Genomic DNA, 18,227 nt, shown 5'->3' with positions numbered 1-18,227 from the left:
GGGATGAAAAAGTGATTCCTTTCCCTACCACAATGTTCTGTACTCCATGGAATTGGTCAAAGACAATAACTCTGCACCCAGCATCCACATTATATAAGGCAGAGTTCGCCACATCTACTGCAACAGCTAACGGTGGGCCAAACTTGCTAATGAGCTCAAACACTTTGGCAGTCATGTTTCCTTGTGCTGGAGCTTCCCACACCTGCTTCCACTCTGACCTCCACAAGAATTCCCCAGCCACAGATGGAACTTTTTAATTTTTCCTTGAAGCTGTGACTATAAGGTATGTTGAGTAGGGCCATTTTGCTTTGCTTCTGAGTGTGTTCAGTGGCAAAGACTGGTTACAGATAACCTTAGTGTGGTAGGTTTCTCAAATGCCAGCTGTAGTAGTTGTGTACCAGTTGAGACCACAGGCTTATGGTATCCTGAGAAGCTGGAGGCGTGGGGGCCAAAGAAGCTTCTCTCATTCTCAATTGCTGTGCAGTTGTGTCAGAAGATTTTGTATTTGGTTGTGCTACTTGACCCCCAGGCCAGTAGGTGGCACTTGCAGGTAAGAGACGGCTATGGTGGCAGCAATTGGGTTTATCTTGATCTTTGTTTACCAGGAGAAGTTTTCCAGTGTCCCAGGCATTGGACTGGGCTGTGGGATGCTCAGTGGTTGGGATTCTAGGCTCAGCCTCAGTGGGAGTTGTGGGGGTGAAGCTGTTGGAGCTGGACTAGCCTAGCCTGCCCTCAGGCTTCCTAATTGTGGGTGCAAGTGTCTGCTCTGATGAGCCCAGGGGGCAGTTGCCAAATGCCTGGAGATGTTCCCAGGTAAGGAGTGAAAAACAGCCACTGCATGAAGTTCCTTGCATGGGAAGGGAGGGGTGGCACTAGCTCCCAGACTAGGTGAGTGGGTGTGGTACTCACTTATCTCTCACTTCTCAGATCCAGCTGTGCTCAATCCCTCGTTTTGACCAAAAGAGCAAGGTTGGGCACTCAGTAAAGTTGCATGCAGATTGCCTTTAGGTTGCAAAGCTGTTCATGTCTGAAAATTTCACCACCAATTTTGCTTTCTGGAGAGCAAAACCACAGCTCTCCAGAAAATTTCCTCCTTCTCTGATCCCATGAAGAGGCAGAGCCCAGTTCCAGTGCCCATAATTGCAGCACACTCCAAACTTGCTCCTCAGTTCTGGCTATGGGAGCTCCTCCCTCACTCCAGACCCAGGACTCCAATCTCCAGTCCAAGACTCTCTAATGCTCACGGCAGGCACTGTTGCTAAGTAGCCCTATCCCACCAAGTTTGGGATGAGCCAGGATTGAGAATACTATCCTCCAACTGGGTCCCAGATTTGAGAAAATGCCTAGGACATTTCTCAGTGTCTTTTCTTCTCACAGTATCCAAGCCTTTCCCCCAGTTAGCTCCAGGGCTTGGGAGGGACAAGGTGCTTTTGGTACAGTTCCCCAGTGGAAAGGTAGAATGTAGACTGATATGCTTTGGGTCCGTGTGCCCCACCAAGTCTCATGTCGAACTCTAGTCCCCAGTGTTGGAGGTGGGGCCTGGGGGGATGTGGTTGGATCATGGGAGTGTATTTCTCATGAGTGGTTTAGCGTTATCCTTTCAGCACTGTTCTTGTGATAGTGAGTGAGTTCTCATAAGATCTAGTTGTTTAAAAGCGTGCAGCATCTCCCCTCTTACTCTGTCCTGCTCCTGCTTCTGCCATGTGAGACACTTTGCTCACCTTTTGATTTCTGCCATGATTGGAAGCTTCCTGAGGCCTCCCCTGAAGCAGAACCTGCTATACTTCCTGTATAGCCTGCAGAACCATGAACCAATTAAACCTCTTTTCTTTATAAATCACCCAGTCCTACATCTTTTTTACAGCAATGAGAGAACGGACTAACTCATAGAAAGACACCATCTCGGCTTCTCATGTACTGGGGCTTCACTCTCATTTCTCAGCCAGATGTTGCTGTGCAGACTGCCTGCCTACCTTTTTTTTCCTGAGATCTGAAGTGTCCTTTGCTTTTCTGTTGAATTCTCAGGTTCTTTCTTGAATAAAAGATCACAGTGTGAATCTCAAAACACTGTTTTGCTTCTTCCAAGTAGGTGAAGGATGCTAGAAAAGCATCTAATCTTCCATCATGGAAGAGAAAAGCAGAATAGTTTTTTAAATGTTTATTTTACTTGGGTTTTATTGAACTTCTAGGATTTGTGGCTTTATAGTCATCAAATTTGGAAATATTTTAGCCACATTTTTTCAAATATTTTTTTGTCCCCACTTTAATTCTCACCTTTTATTCTGGACTCCAATTACATGTATTTTATTCTGCTTGATATTATTCCACTAAGGCTTTTTAAAAAACTTTTTTCCCTGTGCTATTCATTTTAAGTAGTCTCTGAATTAGGTATTTGTTGCTGCTCAAAAAATTATTCTAAAACTTAATAGGTTAAACCAGTGATAAATATACATCAAATGATTTCTGTGGATCATGAATTTGGGTGTGACTTAGCTAATGGTTCTGGCTTGGAGTGTCCCTCATCAAGTTGCAGTCAAGATATTGTCTCAGGATTGCAGTTATTTGAAGACTTAATAAGGGCTGAAGATCTACTTCCAAGATGGCTCACTTACATTGTTGACAAGTTGGTTCTGATTGTTGGCAGGAGGTCTCTGTCCTTTGCCATTTGGACTGCTCCATAGTTGCTGTCATTTGAGTGTTTTTGTGACCTGATAGCTGACTTCCCTCATAGCAAGTGATTCAACTGAGCAAGATGAAAGAGGAAATGTCTTTTATGACAGCTTTAGGGCGCAACTTCAATTTTGCTCCAGTCTGAAGATCACACAGATATATCAAATCCAGGTATTACACAATGGGTGGGTATTACACAATGACAGAAGTACTAGGAATTGAAGATCGTTGATACCATCTTGGAAGTTGGCTACCATGGTTTCTATTGTTCTGTCTTTAAGTGTACTGATATTTTCTTCTGAACTATCCACTCTGTTTTTCAGTTCATTCAGTGACTTTTTTTTTCATTTTGGATACTGTATTTTTCATCTCTAGAAGTTCCATTTGGGTCTTTTATTATACTTTTTATTTCTCTTTTCCTCATGTTCATGTTTTCATTTAGATTCTTAAGCTTATTAAAAATGTTTGTAAAAACTCTCTTAAGGTTCTTGTCCCTGAATTTCATTATTTCTGCCATTTTGAGCCTGTTTCTATTTATTGATTTTCCTTCTGGTATGGGTCACATTTTTCACTTCTTTGCATGCCTAGTTATTTCTTATTGGATGCTAGACATTGTTAATTTTACATTTTAATAAATGAGTTATATTTTGTTGTATTTTTTAAAGGAATACTGAACTTCGTTCTGGCAGACATTCATGTTACTTGATTCGCTCAATCCTTTTGAAAGTTGCTTTTTATCTTTGTTCAGGAAGGTTCAGAGCAGCCTTAACTCTAGAGTTAATTTATCCTCACTTTTAAAGCATGACTTTTCTGAGGACTCTACCTAATTATGTATTATAGTACCTCTCCACTCTGGCTTATGGAAGCACAAACTATTTTTAGATATAAGTAAGCTCTAGGAATTGTTCAGTCTCCTGATTTTCAGTGATCTTTCCTTGGCTTCATAGTTTCAACCCGATCATATACAAATTGGTCATCAGTCAAAGACTCAGTGAAAACCCCTTTCAGATCTCCAGATTTTCTTTCTAGGCAGCTCCCTCCTCTTCATTTCTCTGTCCTAAAAATTCTAGGCATTTCAGCCTCCCTGAACTTCTATATGTGTCTTCACAATTCCTCAAGAATATCATCTCTGTTTGGTTGCCCCTCTCTGTGCTGTAGCCTAGAAACTGCCTTCAGGTATCTAGGACAATCATAGGGGTTAACTTATTGGTTTCCTTTCTTTCAGTATCAGCCTTGTGGTTCCTATTATCAAAAGTCTATGAATAATTGTTTCATATATTTTGCCCTGTTTTCTAACTGTTTTTAGTAGAAGAGAAATTCTTATACCAGTTTATCCTTGATGGGTGAGAGCAGAAATATGTGGGGCTTTGGGGAGAAGCTGAATAGTCTGGGCACTGACAAATGAGAACAGTTGTTGGTAGTGCTGGAGTAGAAACTGGGAGGCCTCCTCTTGTGCCAGGCAGGGAAGAGCTTTTCCCTACTCCTGACTTCCTTGAAATCAAAATGTCTTTACCTAAACACATTTTGGTCCTCTCCTTATTCTTTTACTTACTTTACCTGTGGGGAGGTTCACCAAACCTGGTTCATGTTTTGGGCTAGAATAGCTGGCTTAGTCTTGTTCTCCTGCCTTATTTTGGGAGTAAGCCCAGGGGGCGATATGCTGGTATAAGAATGAGGCATGTAACTCAGTCCCTGGGATTCAGGGTGCTCACTGAGTTTGGAGTTCCTGTGGAACATCTAATTGGAGATGAAGACAACTCCTACAAGATAGGGAGTTGGATACATGGGTCTGGGGCTCAACTGGACTGCTATTTTATAGCTGTGTGAAGAAGATGACTGGTAAGAAGGGATTTCTTGAGGGCAGTGTCTGGAATGAGGTGGAAATATCATAGATTTGTTGAACAAATGAATTAATGAGTCCATGAATAGCCATTGTTCCCAATAGAAGATAATTTTAAACACTAGGAAAACTCATACATATGTAATGAGACACGTTAACTACATTATGGATTTATTATTCTGTGACTACCACTGATTAATTTGCTAACTAAATTTTTGATTGATTTTTGCATATAATAATACTGTGAACTTCTTTAGAAACAAAAGGTGTGCTAAAAAAGATAAGAAAAGTTAAAAATTTTTGGGTGAGATTAACAGCATATTGTTCATTAGTTGCTGAGAAGTGGCTACACCTATTATTGTGAGTACGGTTAATACTGCTCACATTATTCAGCCAGAGAAATAATATCTAATTACCAGGGGTTATATAAAGTAACATAAGTAGAAAGAAAGATATTATACTAAGGGACAAAGAAACTAGTTTTGACATACAGGTAAGGAAAATTAGATACCAATCTGACTTTTTAACACTACAAATTTTATTACAGAAGACATTAGCAATTTCTATTAACATTTATAGATGACCTTAATTTAAAAAAATGTTTTGAAATAGAAAAGAACTTGCATACATTCATGTAAATCTGGTATACAAGGGGCTTTAATCTGTTACCAAAAGAGAGAAGCAAATTGACATAATTTTTATACATATTAAATCAATTTTGTCTTCTCACTTGAGAGCTTTAAAATAATAAAATGATCAATATGCAAATAGGGTGAACTCTATTTGCTACCAATTATCTGTATTAAGGAAAAAAGCATTGAAAGGAATTAAGTAAACAAACAGGTTTTGTTTCATGTTGCAGGCCATTTTAATATGATTCTTACTGATAACTCAGACTTAAAATGACTAAACCGATTTTTTTAAAAGTGTCTATATTGACCAGGATTTTAGAATTGTATGGATATAGAGAATAGTAGGAGCTAGAAAAGTACCCAATCTTTGGGGTAAAGGATAATGTCAGTAAATCTGATTCATATTTTAATGCCACTTCTTTGTTTGGCTAACTAAAGAGTGTGAGTGTTTGCTTTTCTTTGAAAATGAGTTAAAATTTTAATGCAACGAAAACAATGTCAAGAAACTTGGATGTTAGCCTGACTGTGCCTGTAACTATCTATAGAACATCAGAGCATTAAGTAACCTCTCCATGGATGCAAAATGTCAGAATAGGATCTATGTTTCCATTTATTTATGTAATCAGTATTTACTGAGTACCTAATATATAGCAGAGGCTGGTTTGAATTCTGAAGATATGGTGATGAGCAAGACAAATAAAGCTTCCATTTAAATTGCTTACAGTCTAGTTGGAAAGGGAGAGACAGAGAATAAGTATATAAACAAATATAGTATCAGAAAACGCTGAGTGCAATGAAGAAAATATGAGATAACAGGATAAAAAGTGACAGTGGCAGTAGGCTGCATTAGACTTGGTGGTCAAGGAAGGGTTTTCTAAAGAAGTAATTTTTAAGCTGAGATGATAAGGAGAAAGCCATTCAAAGACTTGTCGAAAGGTTGCTCCATAATAAACAAATAGCAAATGTAAAAGCACTGTTCCAAGAACAAGTTTGGAATGTTCGAAGAGACATAATAAATAAAAGGTGGAGGGAGGTGGGTATGACATGAAGTTAGACAAATAGGCACAGATCATTTCCACCTACCATATTTTTTATCAGTTTTATTGAGGTATAATTGACATACAATAAATTGCATATATTAGTTTCCTAGGACTGCCATAAACTGTACCATAAACTGAGTGGTTTAAAACAACAGAGATTTATTTTCTCACAGCTCTAGAGGCCAGAAGTCCAAGATCAAGGTGTCTGCAGGGCCATGTTCCCTCTGAAGCTGCTGAGCTAGGATGTATTCCAGGCCTCTATTGTAGCTTCTGGTAGTCCTTGGTTTGAGGCAACATAATTTCATTCTTCACATGGCATTCTCCTTATTCATGTGTCTGCGTCCAAATTTCCTCTTTTTGTAAGGGGATATATCCAATCATATTGGCTAGTGGCCTACTTTACTCCAGTGTTATTTCATATTAATTAATTTCATTTGTAATGAACTTATTTCCAAATAAGGTCACATTCTGATATACTACAGGTTAGAACTTCAACATTTGAAATTTGGGGGTACATAATTCAACCCCTAACCCTGCATATATTTTGGTAGGTTTTAACGTATGTGTATCCTGTAAAACCATCATCACAATCAAGATAATGAACATATTTTTCACTTCCTAAATGTTTCCTCTGCCCCTTGGAAATCCTCTTTCTTCCCCTTCCTTGTCTTTCCTCATCCCCAGGCAATCATTAATCTGCTTTCTGTCTTACATTAATTTGTATTTTCTGGTATTTTATATAAACAGAATTATATGGCATGTACTCTGTTTTGGTCTATGTTAATAATATTAAGATTATAACATAATTATTGATATTAATGTCACTGCTATGTCGGTAGTTTATTCCTATTTATTGCTGGCAAATATTCTATTGCATATGTATGACATATTTGTTTATCACCTGTGGAGGGACATTCAGTTTGTTTCCAGTTTGGGACTATTAAAAATAAAGATGCTATAAATGTTTGTGTACAAGTTCATGGATGGATATATCCTATTATTTCTCTTAGATAAATACTTAGGAGTGGAATGGTTAGGTCATATTGTAGGTGTATGTTTAACTTTTTGAGAGACTTATGAACTGACAAACTTGTACCATTTTATGTTTCCATCAAACATTGTATGCAAATTTCAGTTGCTCCACATCCTTGCTAACCCTTGGTATTTCCAATTTTTAAATTTTAGGCAGCCCAAGAAGTGTGTAGTGCTACGTCATTGAGGTCTTAATTTGCTTATCTCTGAGACTAATGATGAAAATTTTTCATCTGTTTAGTTCCCATCTATATAATTCTGTGAAATGTCTATTCAAACATTTGCTTATTTAAAAAATTGGATAATTTTTTCTTACAATTGAGTATAGCAAGTTCTTCATATATTCTGTATACAAGTTCTTTATCTTATGTATAATTCGCAAGTTTCTTTTCTTTCAGTTTGTGATATGTCTTTGTTGTTTTAACAATGCCTTTTGAAGAGAGAAATTCTTAATTCTGACAGAGTCCAATTTATTGTTTTTGAAAATGGATCATGCTGTTGGTGTTATATCTAAGAAAGTTTTGCCTAATCCAAATTTTGCCTAACAGACGTTTTATTCCGTGCTTTCTTCTAGAAGTTTTAGAATTTTAGTTTTTATATTTCATGTTAACATTTGTATATAATGCAAGCTATGTATTGAAGTTATTTATTTATTTTTAAAAAGTATTTATTTTTATATATGGATAACGAATTGTTCTAGCACCATTTGTTGAAAATACTATTTATTCTCTACATAATTTGATTTTCACCTTTCTTGAAAGTCATTTGACCACATGTGTGCAGGTTTATTACTGGACCATATTTTGTTCCAATGATCTGTCTTACCACCACTTTCTTAATTACCATAGTTTTACAATCTTGAAATCAGCGATTCAATAAGATTTTCTACATAGATGGTCATGTTATATGTGAATAAAATTTTACTCCTTCCTTTCCCATCTGAATGTCTTTTTTCCTTTGGCTTATTGCATTAACATTGCACATACAGTACAGTGTTTAATAGAAGATGCAAAAGCAGACATTTTTGCCTTTTTCCTGATGTTAGAGGAAAAGTATTTTGTCTTTCAATATTAAGTATGATATTAATCATAAATTTTTGCTGATGCCTTTTATTAAGTTAGGAAGTTTTCTTCTATTCCAAGTTTCCTGAAAATTTTTTCAGGAATGTATGTTGGATTTTGTCAAATGCTTTTGTGTATGTGGTTGTGTGTGTTTCCATTGACATCATTGTAAGCCTTTTATTTTTTAGTCTGTTAGTATGGTGAATTTTCTTAATTGAATGCAAACTAAACTTGCATTCCTGAAATAAATTCCACTTTGACCATGATGTATTATTCTTTTTATGTATTGTTTATTTTGTTTTGCTAAATTTTGTGAAGAATTTTTGTATCTATGTTCATTTCATGAGGGTTATTAGTTTGTGGTTTTCGTTTTTAATAATGTCTTTCTTGTGAACTCTGTCTGCCTTGGGGATCCATGGACTCCCAGGTCTATCTCTTCAATTTGGTGATGCTTCTGGCCTCTGCCTTGGTAACCTTTCCTGCCCTATGGCTCAGAAACTTTCTCCAGGCAGTTTCTTCCTGTTTGTTTCCTATGTCTCTCAGATCACGTACTTTTGTTTCCTGATGTCCAATATGTATAGAGACATTATTTTATATATTTTGTACTGTTTTGTAATTATTTTGGGTGAGAAAGTAAACTGGGATCAGAAGCACAAATTCAACATGCCTGGATTCTTTTAACAGTATGAGATCATATACATTAAGGCCTCTTTAGCAAGAAAATCACTACCCAAATGCATGATATTTATTATAGTTCTTCTAGTAACAGGCCAAGTGTTTTTATAGTTGCCCATTACATATGTACACACACACATACATATATATATCTCCCAGGGATAGGTATATAAATCCACTAGAAAATGAGCTCCTGAATCAATGCTTTATATACAAAGGAGGCACTCATTCCATTAGAAACACATATCTAATATTCTTCCATTTATCATACTCTTGTGTTAGCATCTTGTCTGAAATTAGATTGGCACCCTCATTTCCAGTTTCCCTGTTTTCAAAATTATCTTATTACATAGTAGCTCACATTCCCAAGACTTTGGAGCCCCTGGCATGGCCATTTCTCGGTATATATCTGTTAAAGGAAATATGGCCTGAGGATACCTCTGTGTTGTGAGTTCCTACATAATGAACTGCAACCCAACTTAGTATGTAAACTAACTGAAAGCCTAACTTAGGAATATACTTTGGTAACAAACAGCTGAGTTTCAGCTCATCACAGCAGCTGAGCTTCAATCAATTATAGGCAGCCAGCTGATCAGACTTTGTCCAAGTAAGGCAAGTGCTGATCTATAATGAAATCAAGCTGTTTCAGTATCTTATTTCTACTTTCTGTTCATAAATGCTGTCTGCCCACATTGAGGAGCAGAGTTCTGTGAATCTCTTCTGATTCTGAGGGCTGCCTGATTCAACAATCGTTCTTTGCTCAATTAAACTGACAAAAACAAGCAATGGGGAAAGGATTCCCTATTCAATAAATGGTGCTGAGATAACTGGCTAGCCATATGCAGAAGATTGAAACTGGATCCCTTCCCTACACTGTATAGAAAAATCAACTCAACATGGATTAAAGCCTTAAATGTAAAACCTAAAACTAAAAACTCTGGAGGATAACCTCGGAAATACCATTCCAGATGTAGGACCGGGCAAAGATTTCATGACAAAGATGACAAATGCAACTTCAACAAAAACAAAAATTGACCTTTTTTTTAAACTAAAGAGCTTTAACTAAAGAGCTTCTGCATTATGGCCCAGAAACTTTCTCCAGTCTGTTTCTCCCTGTCTGCTTCCCATCTCTCTAGGATCGTGTACTTTTGTTACCTGGTATAACAGCAAAAGAAACTATCAACAGAATAAACACACAACCTATAGAATGGGAGAAAATATTTGCAAACTATGCATCTGACAAAGGTCTAATACCCAGAATCCATAAGAAGCTTAAACAAATTTATAAGCAAAAACTGAAGAACCCTGTTAAAAAGTGGGCAAAAGACATAAACAGACACTTTTCAAAAGAAGATATGTACATGGCCAACAAGCATATGAAAAAATGCTCAACACCAAAAATTGTTACAGAAGTGATATTACCTTTTCATAGAAACTAAAGCGGTCAAGCATGCCAATGTCATATAGCAAGCAAATGGCAGGGCCAAAATTTTATCTCAGGTCAGCTTGACATCCTGTCAGATGTGGCCATGTTCCTCAGACAGTCATTCTTTCACACGTGTAAATTTTACTTAATATCTTAAAATCTCCCCCAAAATATTTTGAACTACACATTTTGTTCTAAACAAAATTTTTAGATGAGGAATAATTTTATATATCTTTACATGAACATTTAGGTAAAACTTGAAGCACTCAAGCCCCAAATAAATTTTTATTCCCAAGACTTACTTAGATGATGTTAGAGTGTTTTTTGAATTTGGCTTTTCCCATTCTGTATCTATCTTTTATTAATATTAATAAATAAATATTAATAAAGAATAAATTTAAAAGGTAATTTATTTTGAAACAGGAGAGAGGAAAATGCATGCTTCAATAATGTCAGCTTCCAGGGAAAGATATTGTGAGCTTGTTTGTCTAAATACATTTTATTTGGAGTTCAGTATGAATTTTCAATAGATGCTTTTCAGATAAAAAAGCAGTAAATCAAATGCAATTATATAAACAGGAAGATCAGAGGGGATTATCCTGAAGGGTATAAAATGAACCAAGAGCTTTTAGTTTGGGTCATCACAGCATCTGCTCACCAATGCAAAGTAAGGTAGGTGTCTATAGTAAGAAGGCTCTGTGAAATGAAATGTTCTTAAGCTATTTTTTTTCATTTTCACCATTTTACCATTTTTTAGAAAGTGGAAAATGCTGAAAGATAATTTGCTTCAATAGGCTCTAATATTTTAAATTATTGCTCCAAATTGTTTAGCAGTAGATGAAGGTGAGTGAACTACATACATAAGGCTAAGGAAAAAATTCATTGACTTAAAGAAAGAGAAGCAACTGGTTAGTTCCCTAATGAAGGATATTTGATATTCATGGCTTTCTTCTGTTTTCATTTTGATTTAAATATTGTCAGTTTAATGATCTGTGTATTAAATCCTCTCAATTCCTGTACTAATGGTCATCTTTTATGAAAATATGCTTCTGGAAATGTTAGAGCAAATTCATTTCTGAGTACCTGCAGGGGTAATGTGCTCTGTATTATAAGTTCTTTTTAGTTATTTAACAGTTAAACCACCTTTGATAGTGTTCAACACACACACACCTGCTGTATAGCACATTTTGCTTTCTAGAAAAATATGCTGCTTTAATGAAGTTCCAGGATTATTCATAGGATGGGCAATTAGTTCTTTTCATAGTAAGGGATTTGGAGTGTAAAAATTAATGAAGGAAATTGGCAGAGCAGAGAGGAAAGTGTTTATTAAGAATGAAGCATTGGGAGCAAAAATAAGAGGAAAAAAGAGAGGAAAGGGGCAAAGGAAAGAACATATCTTGGAATAAGAAAATATGTTGAAAGTAGGGACATATATGGTCATGCATCTGAAGAAGGCATCTCATTATTTAGGCCCTGCCTGAAACCATGCCTTCTATGTTTAGGTACCCAACAAATTATTTATGATGATTTCAGATGATTAAGTGGCAAAGATGAGAACCCAGATGACGATGAAGAAGAAATTGTGGCGTATCACAGAGGAAAGGATTAACTAACGCTGATTTGTACAGTGCTATATAGCTATATGATCTTTCTTATATAGAGTGCCAAGCGTTTCACTTGTATTGTTTTATTCTTTTTATGACTTTAGGAACGGACATATGGAAAAATGAAGGCACAAAGACATTAAATTACTCAGTTGCACACAACTGCAATTAAATCCTGAAGTAGAATTTAGATCACTAACTCTTAATCAATCAATCAGATCTGACACTAATTTATCATATAGAATTACAGACTATTTGTGCTGCGAAGATTTTCATGATCATCTTCTGGTTCTAAGCCTTTCTTTTATAGATGAGAAAGTTGAGGCCCAGAAAGATTCTGTGGGTGAAGTTTTACTATTTGCAATAAAGAAGTAAAGGAAAAGGCACAGTTCTTGCTTTCTTTATGCCCACGAAGTTGTACAGCTACTGTGGCTGGTAATTCAGCACTTTCATTTTCTACTTTTGTTACTTTAGAGTTCTACATTTATAGGAGAAACTTAAAAAAATATAGAGTATCCATAGTAAGTATGACAATTTTCATCCTACCAAACCAAAACAAATTTTCATCCTACATTTTAAAAAGGGTCGGGTGTACTTGTCACTTTCTGTTTTGCAGATGGGGAAATAACACCCAAACAGATTATAAATTTTAGTCAAGTTCTCATAGATTTATGGAAGAATTCTGTTTCTTAATTTTTAGACCAATATTTTCATCACCAGGTCACCACATCGATTTTATACAGAATCATAGAGCTAAAAGGTAAAATATGTGAAGTTAATTGTTTCCTACAGAAAAAACTCAGTAGCTGGCTGTCTAAACAAGCCAGAACGATAATGACCATGATGGGTAGGCATTTTACATAATTTAGCAGTTAGTAATGTTAAGCTCCTACAGAGGATCCTCAAGGTCTGTATCTCTAAAATACTGGGACCAACTCTGGACCATAGAGGGAGCTGACATTTGAGAAGCGCTTGAGGAAGCCAGGTTCCATGAGTAAGGAATTTGTATGCTTTTTGCTCCTTAACTCAAATACCAAAAAAAACCCTCCATAGAATGTTTGGATATGCAACATTTCATTTAAAAGAATTTGTGAGAAAAATCCCTGTTATTTTAACCTTTAAAAGTTAAGTCTTCCTAAAATGGGTTACTTTCTTGTGTAATAAGAAGTATAGTAAACATAAATCTTTGATAATTGTAGGTCTTAAAGTCATAATCTGGACTTTTTCAGAGCACTAGAACAATCTGTATTATTATTATTTGTGTTCATATTAGCTCCTTCACTGGACAGTCACCCCTTTAGGTAAAGGACCGTATCTTTTCCATTTGTGTCTGTCAGTGCCTGGTTCAGATGCTCAATATGTGTTTATCTAATTTATCTGCAATTCTCATTCTAGGAATAGAAGGTTGATTGAAATGGCCACTAATCTCTGGAATCTGACATTTAAAATAAATCCCTGGTAACCTGTGTAATGTGGTTTTCATGGTTTCTCATAAAAAAAAAATCCTGGTTAACTGAGGCTGAACCTATGAGGTTTCAGTTAACATAGATTTTAGTGTATATAGCTTAAAGATGCTGTTTAGGTATAACTGACAGATTTGGGGAAATCTTGGTACTTCTGATTATTGAACAAAATATTTTGTAAATTATAATTTATTTAATAGAACAAGCAAACAAGTTTATGTTCATAGACAACAATAATACTCCATTAAGGTGTATATTTTCTTTACTGACAATGATACTTGAGAATGAAAAAAATCCAGACACATCTAGCTAGCTGTACAATATTTGTAAGATTAAAAAAAAACTTCTTAAATCTTCAAGGTGATCAACTTACATCCAAAAGTCTGAAATTTAATTACCCTTCCTCAGTAGTAGAACTAAAATAATTATGTCATAACATTATCCAGAGGTATAATGATATCAATATCATATCAATGTCATATTGATATGATATATCCAATATATCATATAAATATAACTATATCCAATCAATACATATTGATAATATCCAATTGATATTGGAAAAGTTCTTCATCACGCAAGCTCTATTGAGATGCATGTTCTGTTTCTGCCTGAGGCACTGTGGATCCTCTATTTTCTTCCATGCATCCAAAAATTATGTAATATTCCTGGCTAACCCATAATGGAGCTGTCATCCTTGATTGTATTCTTCTAATTGTGTCAATCTTTTTTTTTCTTTTTTGCCTGTTAATCTTTTTGAGAGCAAATTACATACCTCTTTCTGTGTAAAATAATCTTTTATTTGTTCCAACTGTACATATTTCAAACTTAAAGGGATATCCTAAGGGTTTGGAAGTGGGATCAGGGGGTTCCTAGATTTCTGAGTTAGCCCCTTAACACCAGTAGTAATTTTAGTTGACCTTTTTTGGACTTTATCTTTCTGGCATCTTCCTTGACCAAATGGTAGAATTATAAGCATGATTATATGCATTGGGATGGTATTGAGGTTTGGTTATACTTTTTCTTGGCTTATTTGCCCTTTCTGATTTTAACCAATAGGTTCTTTAATTTTGTCTTTGATTTAGCATGACGGCTGTCTTTCTGATGTCCGTGCTTTTTGGCCTTGCATGTGGACAAGCGATGTCTTTTTGTATTCCAACTGAGTATACAATGCACATCGAAAGGAGAGAGTGTGCTTATTGCCTAACCATCAACACCACCATCTGTGCTGGATATTGTATGACACGGGTATGTAGTTCATGTTACTTCTTTTGGCTGTAAATTATATAAGGCTTTAAGAAGTCCGTTCCTATATAGAAAGGAAATGAAATAAATCACAGCCTTGTTTCCCAAATCTAATGGTTATTGACTCCTTAGAAGCAGAGTACACAGGTTACAATATTATGTGAATCTACTCAGCACAATGGATGCAGATAATTTTATAACAGTTTTATGTCCCAGATTTACTTAAATCTTATCTTGTTCCCATGATCAATGATAAAAGAGAGGAGGGTGTCACTTTTATCTCTGTAGAATTCAGCTTGGTTAAGTTGGTATTGGAGAATGGGGCTAAAGAATTCTTTCCCAGTTGTATTTGTGATGAAGGAATATAAGTGAATTTATTTTTATGTTTCTATTTCTATATGTTTCCTAAAGTCCTGTCACATTATGTTCTCTTTTCTGTTCTTTCCTCAGGATATCAATGGCAAACTGTTTCTTCCCAAATATGCTCTGTCTCAGGATGTTTGCACATATAGAGACTTTATCTACAGGACTGTAGAAATACCAGGATGCCCACTCCATGTTGCTCCCTATTTTTCCTATCCTGTTGCTTTAAGCTGTAAGTGTGGCAAGTGCAATACTGACTATAGCGACTGTATACATGAGGCCATCAAGACAAACTACTGTACCAAACCTCAGAAGTCTTATCTGGTAGGATTTTCTGTCTAATAGTGATATAATTTGCAATTTGGTTAAATGTGCTTGCCTGAAATAAAGCTAACAAAAATATTATGTTTCACAATATCTTATGTTCATTTTGAGAATTATTTAATCCATACCCATACCTACACAGGCGTTAGAGAGCTTAAGTGGTTTTAGAAGAAAAGTTGAATGAATGGGCCTTTTGGGCTCAGTCGAAGGATGGTTTTCACGTGAAAGAGCAGAGTGGATGTAAAATGGAGAACAGGGATATGATATGCCAAAAAACTTGCCTTGAGCAGTCTCTCCTAACAGAGGGCCAGGAGGTTTCTGTGATATAGAAAGTGAATGTGGGATGACTACAGAGTTATGAAGAGTAATGTGATCAAAAGCTGAAGGAACACATGGTGTCAGAACTTCAGAAGGCTAGAAGCAGGGCTGGCATGGAGGTGGGGAGTAAGGAGCATGTGGAATCTACAATGTAGTGCTTTATTCCTGGTCATTCAAATGCACTGGATAAATTTTTTTTTTTTTTTTTTTTTGGAGTAGGGGAGATGGGGAGATGGAATCTTGCTCTGTTGCCCAGGCTGGAGTGCAGTGGTGCAATCTCGGCTCACTGCAAGCTCCGCCTCCTGGGTTCATGCCATTCTCCTGCCTCAGCCTCCCGAGTAGCTGGGACTATAGGTGCCCACAACCATGCTCGGCTAAGTTTTTTGCATTTTTAGTAGAGATGGTGTTTCACCATGTTGGCCAGGATGGTCTCGATCTCCTGACCTCATGATCCACCCGCCTTGGCCTCCCAAAGTGCTGGGATTACAGGCCTGAGCCACTGCGCCCGGCCTATTTTCTTTAATTAATTACTCTGGTGCACCAACTGACCTATAAAAGTTATACCCCAAAAAGTCAGTTTACAAAGCCTAGAAAAGAGGCCACGATCACTTTACATGTGAAAGTATAAATCCTTCGTAGTCCTTCAAGTAATAGGAGATGCTTTTCAGCATTTATACCAAAAGCAACTGGGGCTGTTTTGACTTTTAATGTAATGAAAAACTAGTATGACTGTAAAAGGTTTTAGGAATGGGGGAGAGTGCAAAGGGATTTGAGAGAGTGGAATTATCCTAAATTTTAATCTAAACCTTCATCAATATTGAAACACTGTTTTCTGGTAAATGTGCTTGGTAAGCAGCTGTTTATTTTTCTTCTCCTTCCTTAGATACTCTTTCATGAGAATTTGCTTTCAACAGATGACTGACATGAGACAGACCTAGTGCCCTGTAGACTTGATCTCAAAAAGATGATATATCCTCTATTTGTCCATTCCTTTTCATTCACACTGCCCCCACCAAGGCAAAAAACAGTTTTCAGCAGGCCAGTTGCCTTTGCTGTATTCTACAGCCACCAGTTAAATTCAGCTAGGCATAATGTAGATGTCTGTATGCTGATAGTGCACGGGGGGTGGGGGCGAGGAGGGTGGTGGTAGTAGTGGTGGGGTCCTGTAGATGGATTAGCACAATGGGGAGGGAATAGACGTGTATTTACATACGAAAGTCAGAACCCACATTGTTTTACTTTAGTATCTGAAGTTGATATTTGTGTGGTCTCCACATATTAATCTAGGGTTTTGGGTTCTCATATCAGCTGATAACATGGACATTTAAAGCTGCATACCACTTAAAACTGTATGTCAAATATAGACCTTTGATTAATAAATACAAAGTCTAATGTTCAAATCTAACTGGCACTAGTCACGAATGCCTTCATGGATTCTGAAAAAGTTTTTTCAAGGATTTGAACTGAGTCTAAGTGTAATAAAAATTCTTTTATAAAGGTAACTTCCACTCTGCTGTTCACTGTTGGGTTCCTCCCTACTTGCTCATCTCTCCTGGTTAATTCCCACTTATAAGACAACTCTAGCTCACTTTCTCTAGTTCTGCCACCCTCCTTCTACCTGATGTTTCTGCCTGCTTAGCATCCATGTCTTTTTTTCCGGTAGCTGCACCTTGATTTCCCTCTGGTGTTCTCTTCACTTCCAGTTTGAGTTCAAGTGGTTTCATTGGGGATGATGAGGGTGGGTATGCTGCTACGCTCAACCAAACCTGGACTATTAGAAAGACAAGTGGTTGGCCTGTTGGGGTTCCTAAACTGATAAAATGTGAGCCTGGAGTTGCTGCTGGCCATCTTTGGCATCCCTTGGAAACAGCTAGCTCTCCAGTCCAGTGGAGAGCAAGAGAGACTGAGGAGAGAGAGGCCTATTGTTATCATTTGAGCCTAACCTGAAGCTGGCTTCACCCCTTAACAGAAACCATAACTTCCCTTTTCTGCCCAGTTAGAGTTAGGTTTCTGACACTTGCGCAACTGAGAAGTTTTGATGAATTCAGCATCTTTCCCACTAGTTTCAGAAGATGCTCCTAATTCCATTCCTCATCTCCCCCAGGACTTTGCTGTTTGCTCTTGTATTTTCTCTTGCTTCCTTTTTCTTGATTTCTTTTCAGTATGAAGCATCCTTAAATCTCTTCCCATCATAAAAAAAGCAAAAGCAAAAAAATAACCCTCTCTTCATCCTCTGCAACCATCTAGTTATTTGCCCCCTCTCTCCTTGGGTTCTTATTTCAAGTTTGTGTGTGTGTGTGTGTGTGTGAAAGAGCCCACTACACTAACCAGCTACTTCCTTGCTTCTCGTTCTCTTCACAGTCATTACAATTTGGCTTCCACTACTGTCCCCTCTTGAAATTGTTTTCAGAAAGGTCAACAATGACTTGCTAATGGGCCAATATGCAGGACAGGTGTTAGTCCCAATCTGCCCTGACCTCCCTTCTTCCCTAGAGGGCCCAGTGGTCCTCACATATCTGGATTCACAATGCAAT

The 18,227-nt window shown here is 36.9% G+C and overlaps 1 protein-coding gene across 1 annotated transcript; it reads left to right on the top strand.

The window, feature by feature from the left end:
- Positions 1 to 14,419: 14,419 nt before the first annotated feature.
- Positions 14,420 to 15,435, top strand: TSHB (thyroid stimulating hormone subunit beta). The gene is made up of 2 exons (XM_015148859.3): positions 14,420 to 14,691; positions 15,139 to 15,435. Exons 1-2 carry the CDS (start codon positions 14,530 to 14,532, stop codon positions 15,391 to 15,393), a joined length of 417 nt encoding a protein of 138 aa, XP_015004345.1. The 5' UTR covers positions 14,420 to 14,529; the 3' UTR covers positions 15,394 to 15,435.
- The last annotated feature ends 2,792 nt before the right edge of the window (positions 15,436 to 18,227 follow it).

This window comes from Macaca mulatta, chromosome 1, assembly GCF_049350105.2.
Source record: "Macaca mulatta isolate MMU2019108-1 chromosome 1, T2T-MMU8v2.0, whole genome shotgun sequence".
NCBI classification, from domain to species: domain Eukaryota; kingdom Metazoa; phylum Chordata; class Mammalia; order Primates; family Cercopithecidae; genus Macaca; species Macaca mulatta.
The sequence above is the reverse complement of the archived record's forward strand: the minus strand, read 5'-3'. Positions and strand labels throughout refer to the sequence as shown.

Coding starts and splice junctions, on each gene's coding strand:
- TSHB (XM_015148859.3), top strand. CDS start 14,530: ATGACGGCTGTCTTTCTGATGTCCGTGCTTTTTGGCCTTGCATGTGGA. Junction 14,692..15,138: donor CTGGATATTGTATGACACGG/GTATGTAGTTCA, acceptor TTCTTTCCTCAG/GATATCAATGGCAAACTGTT.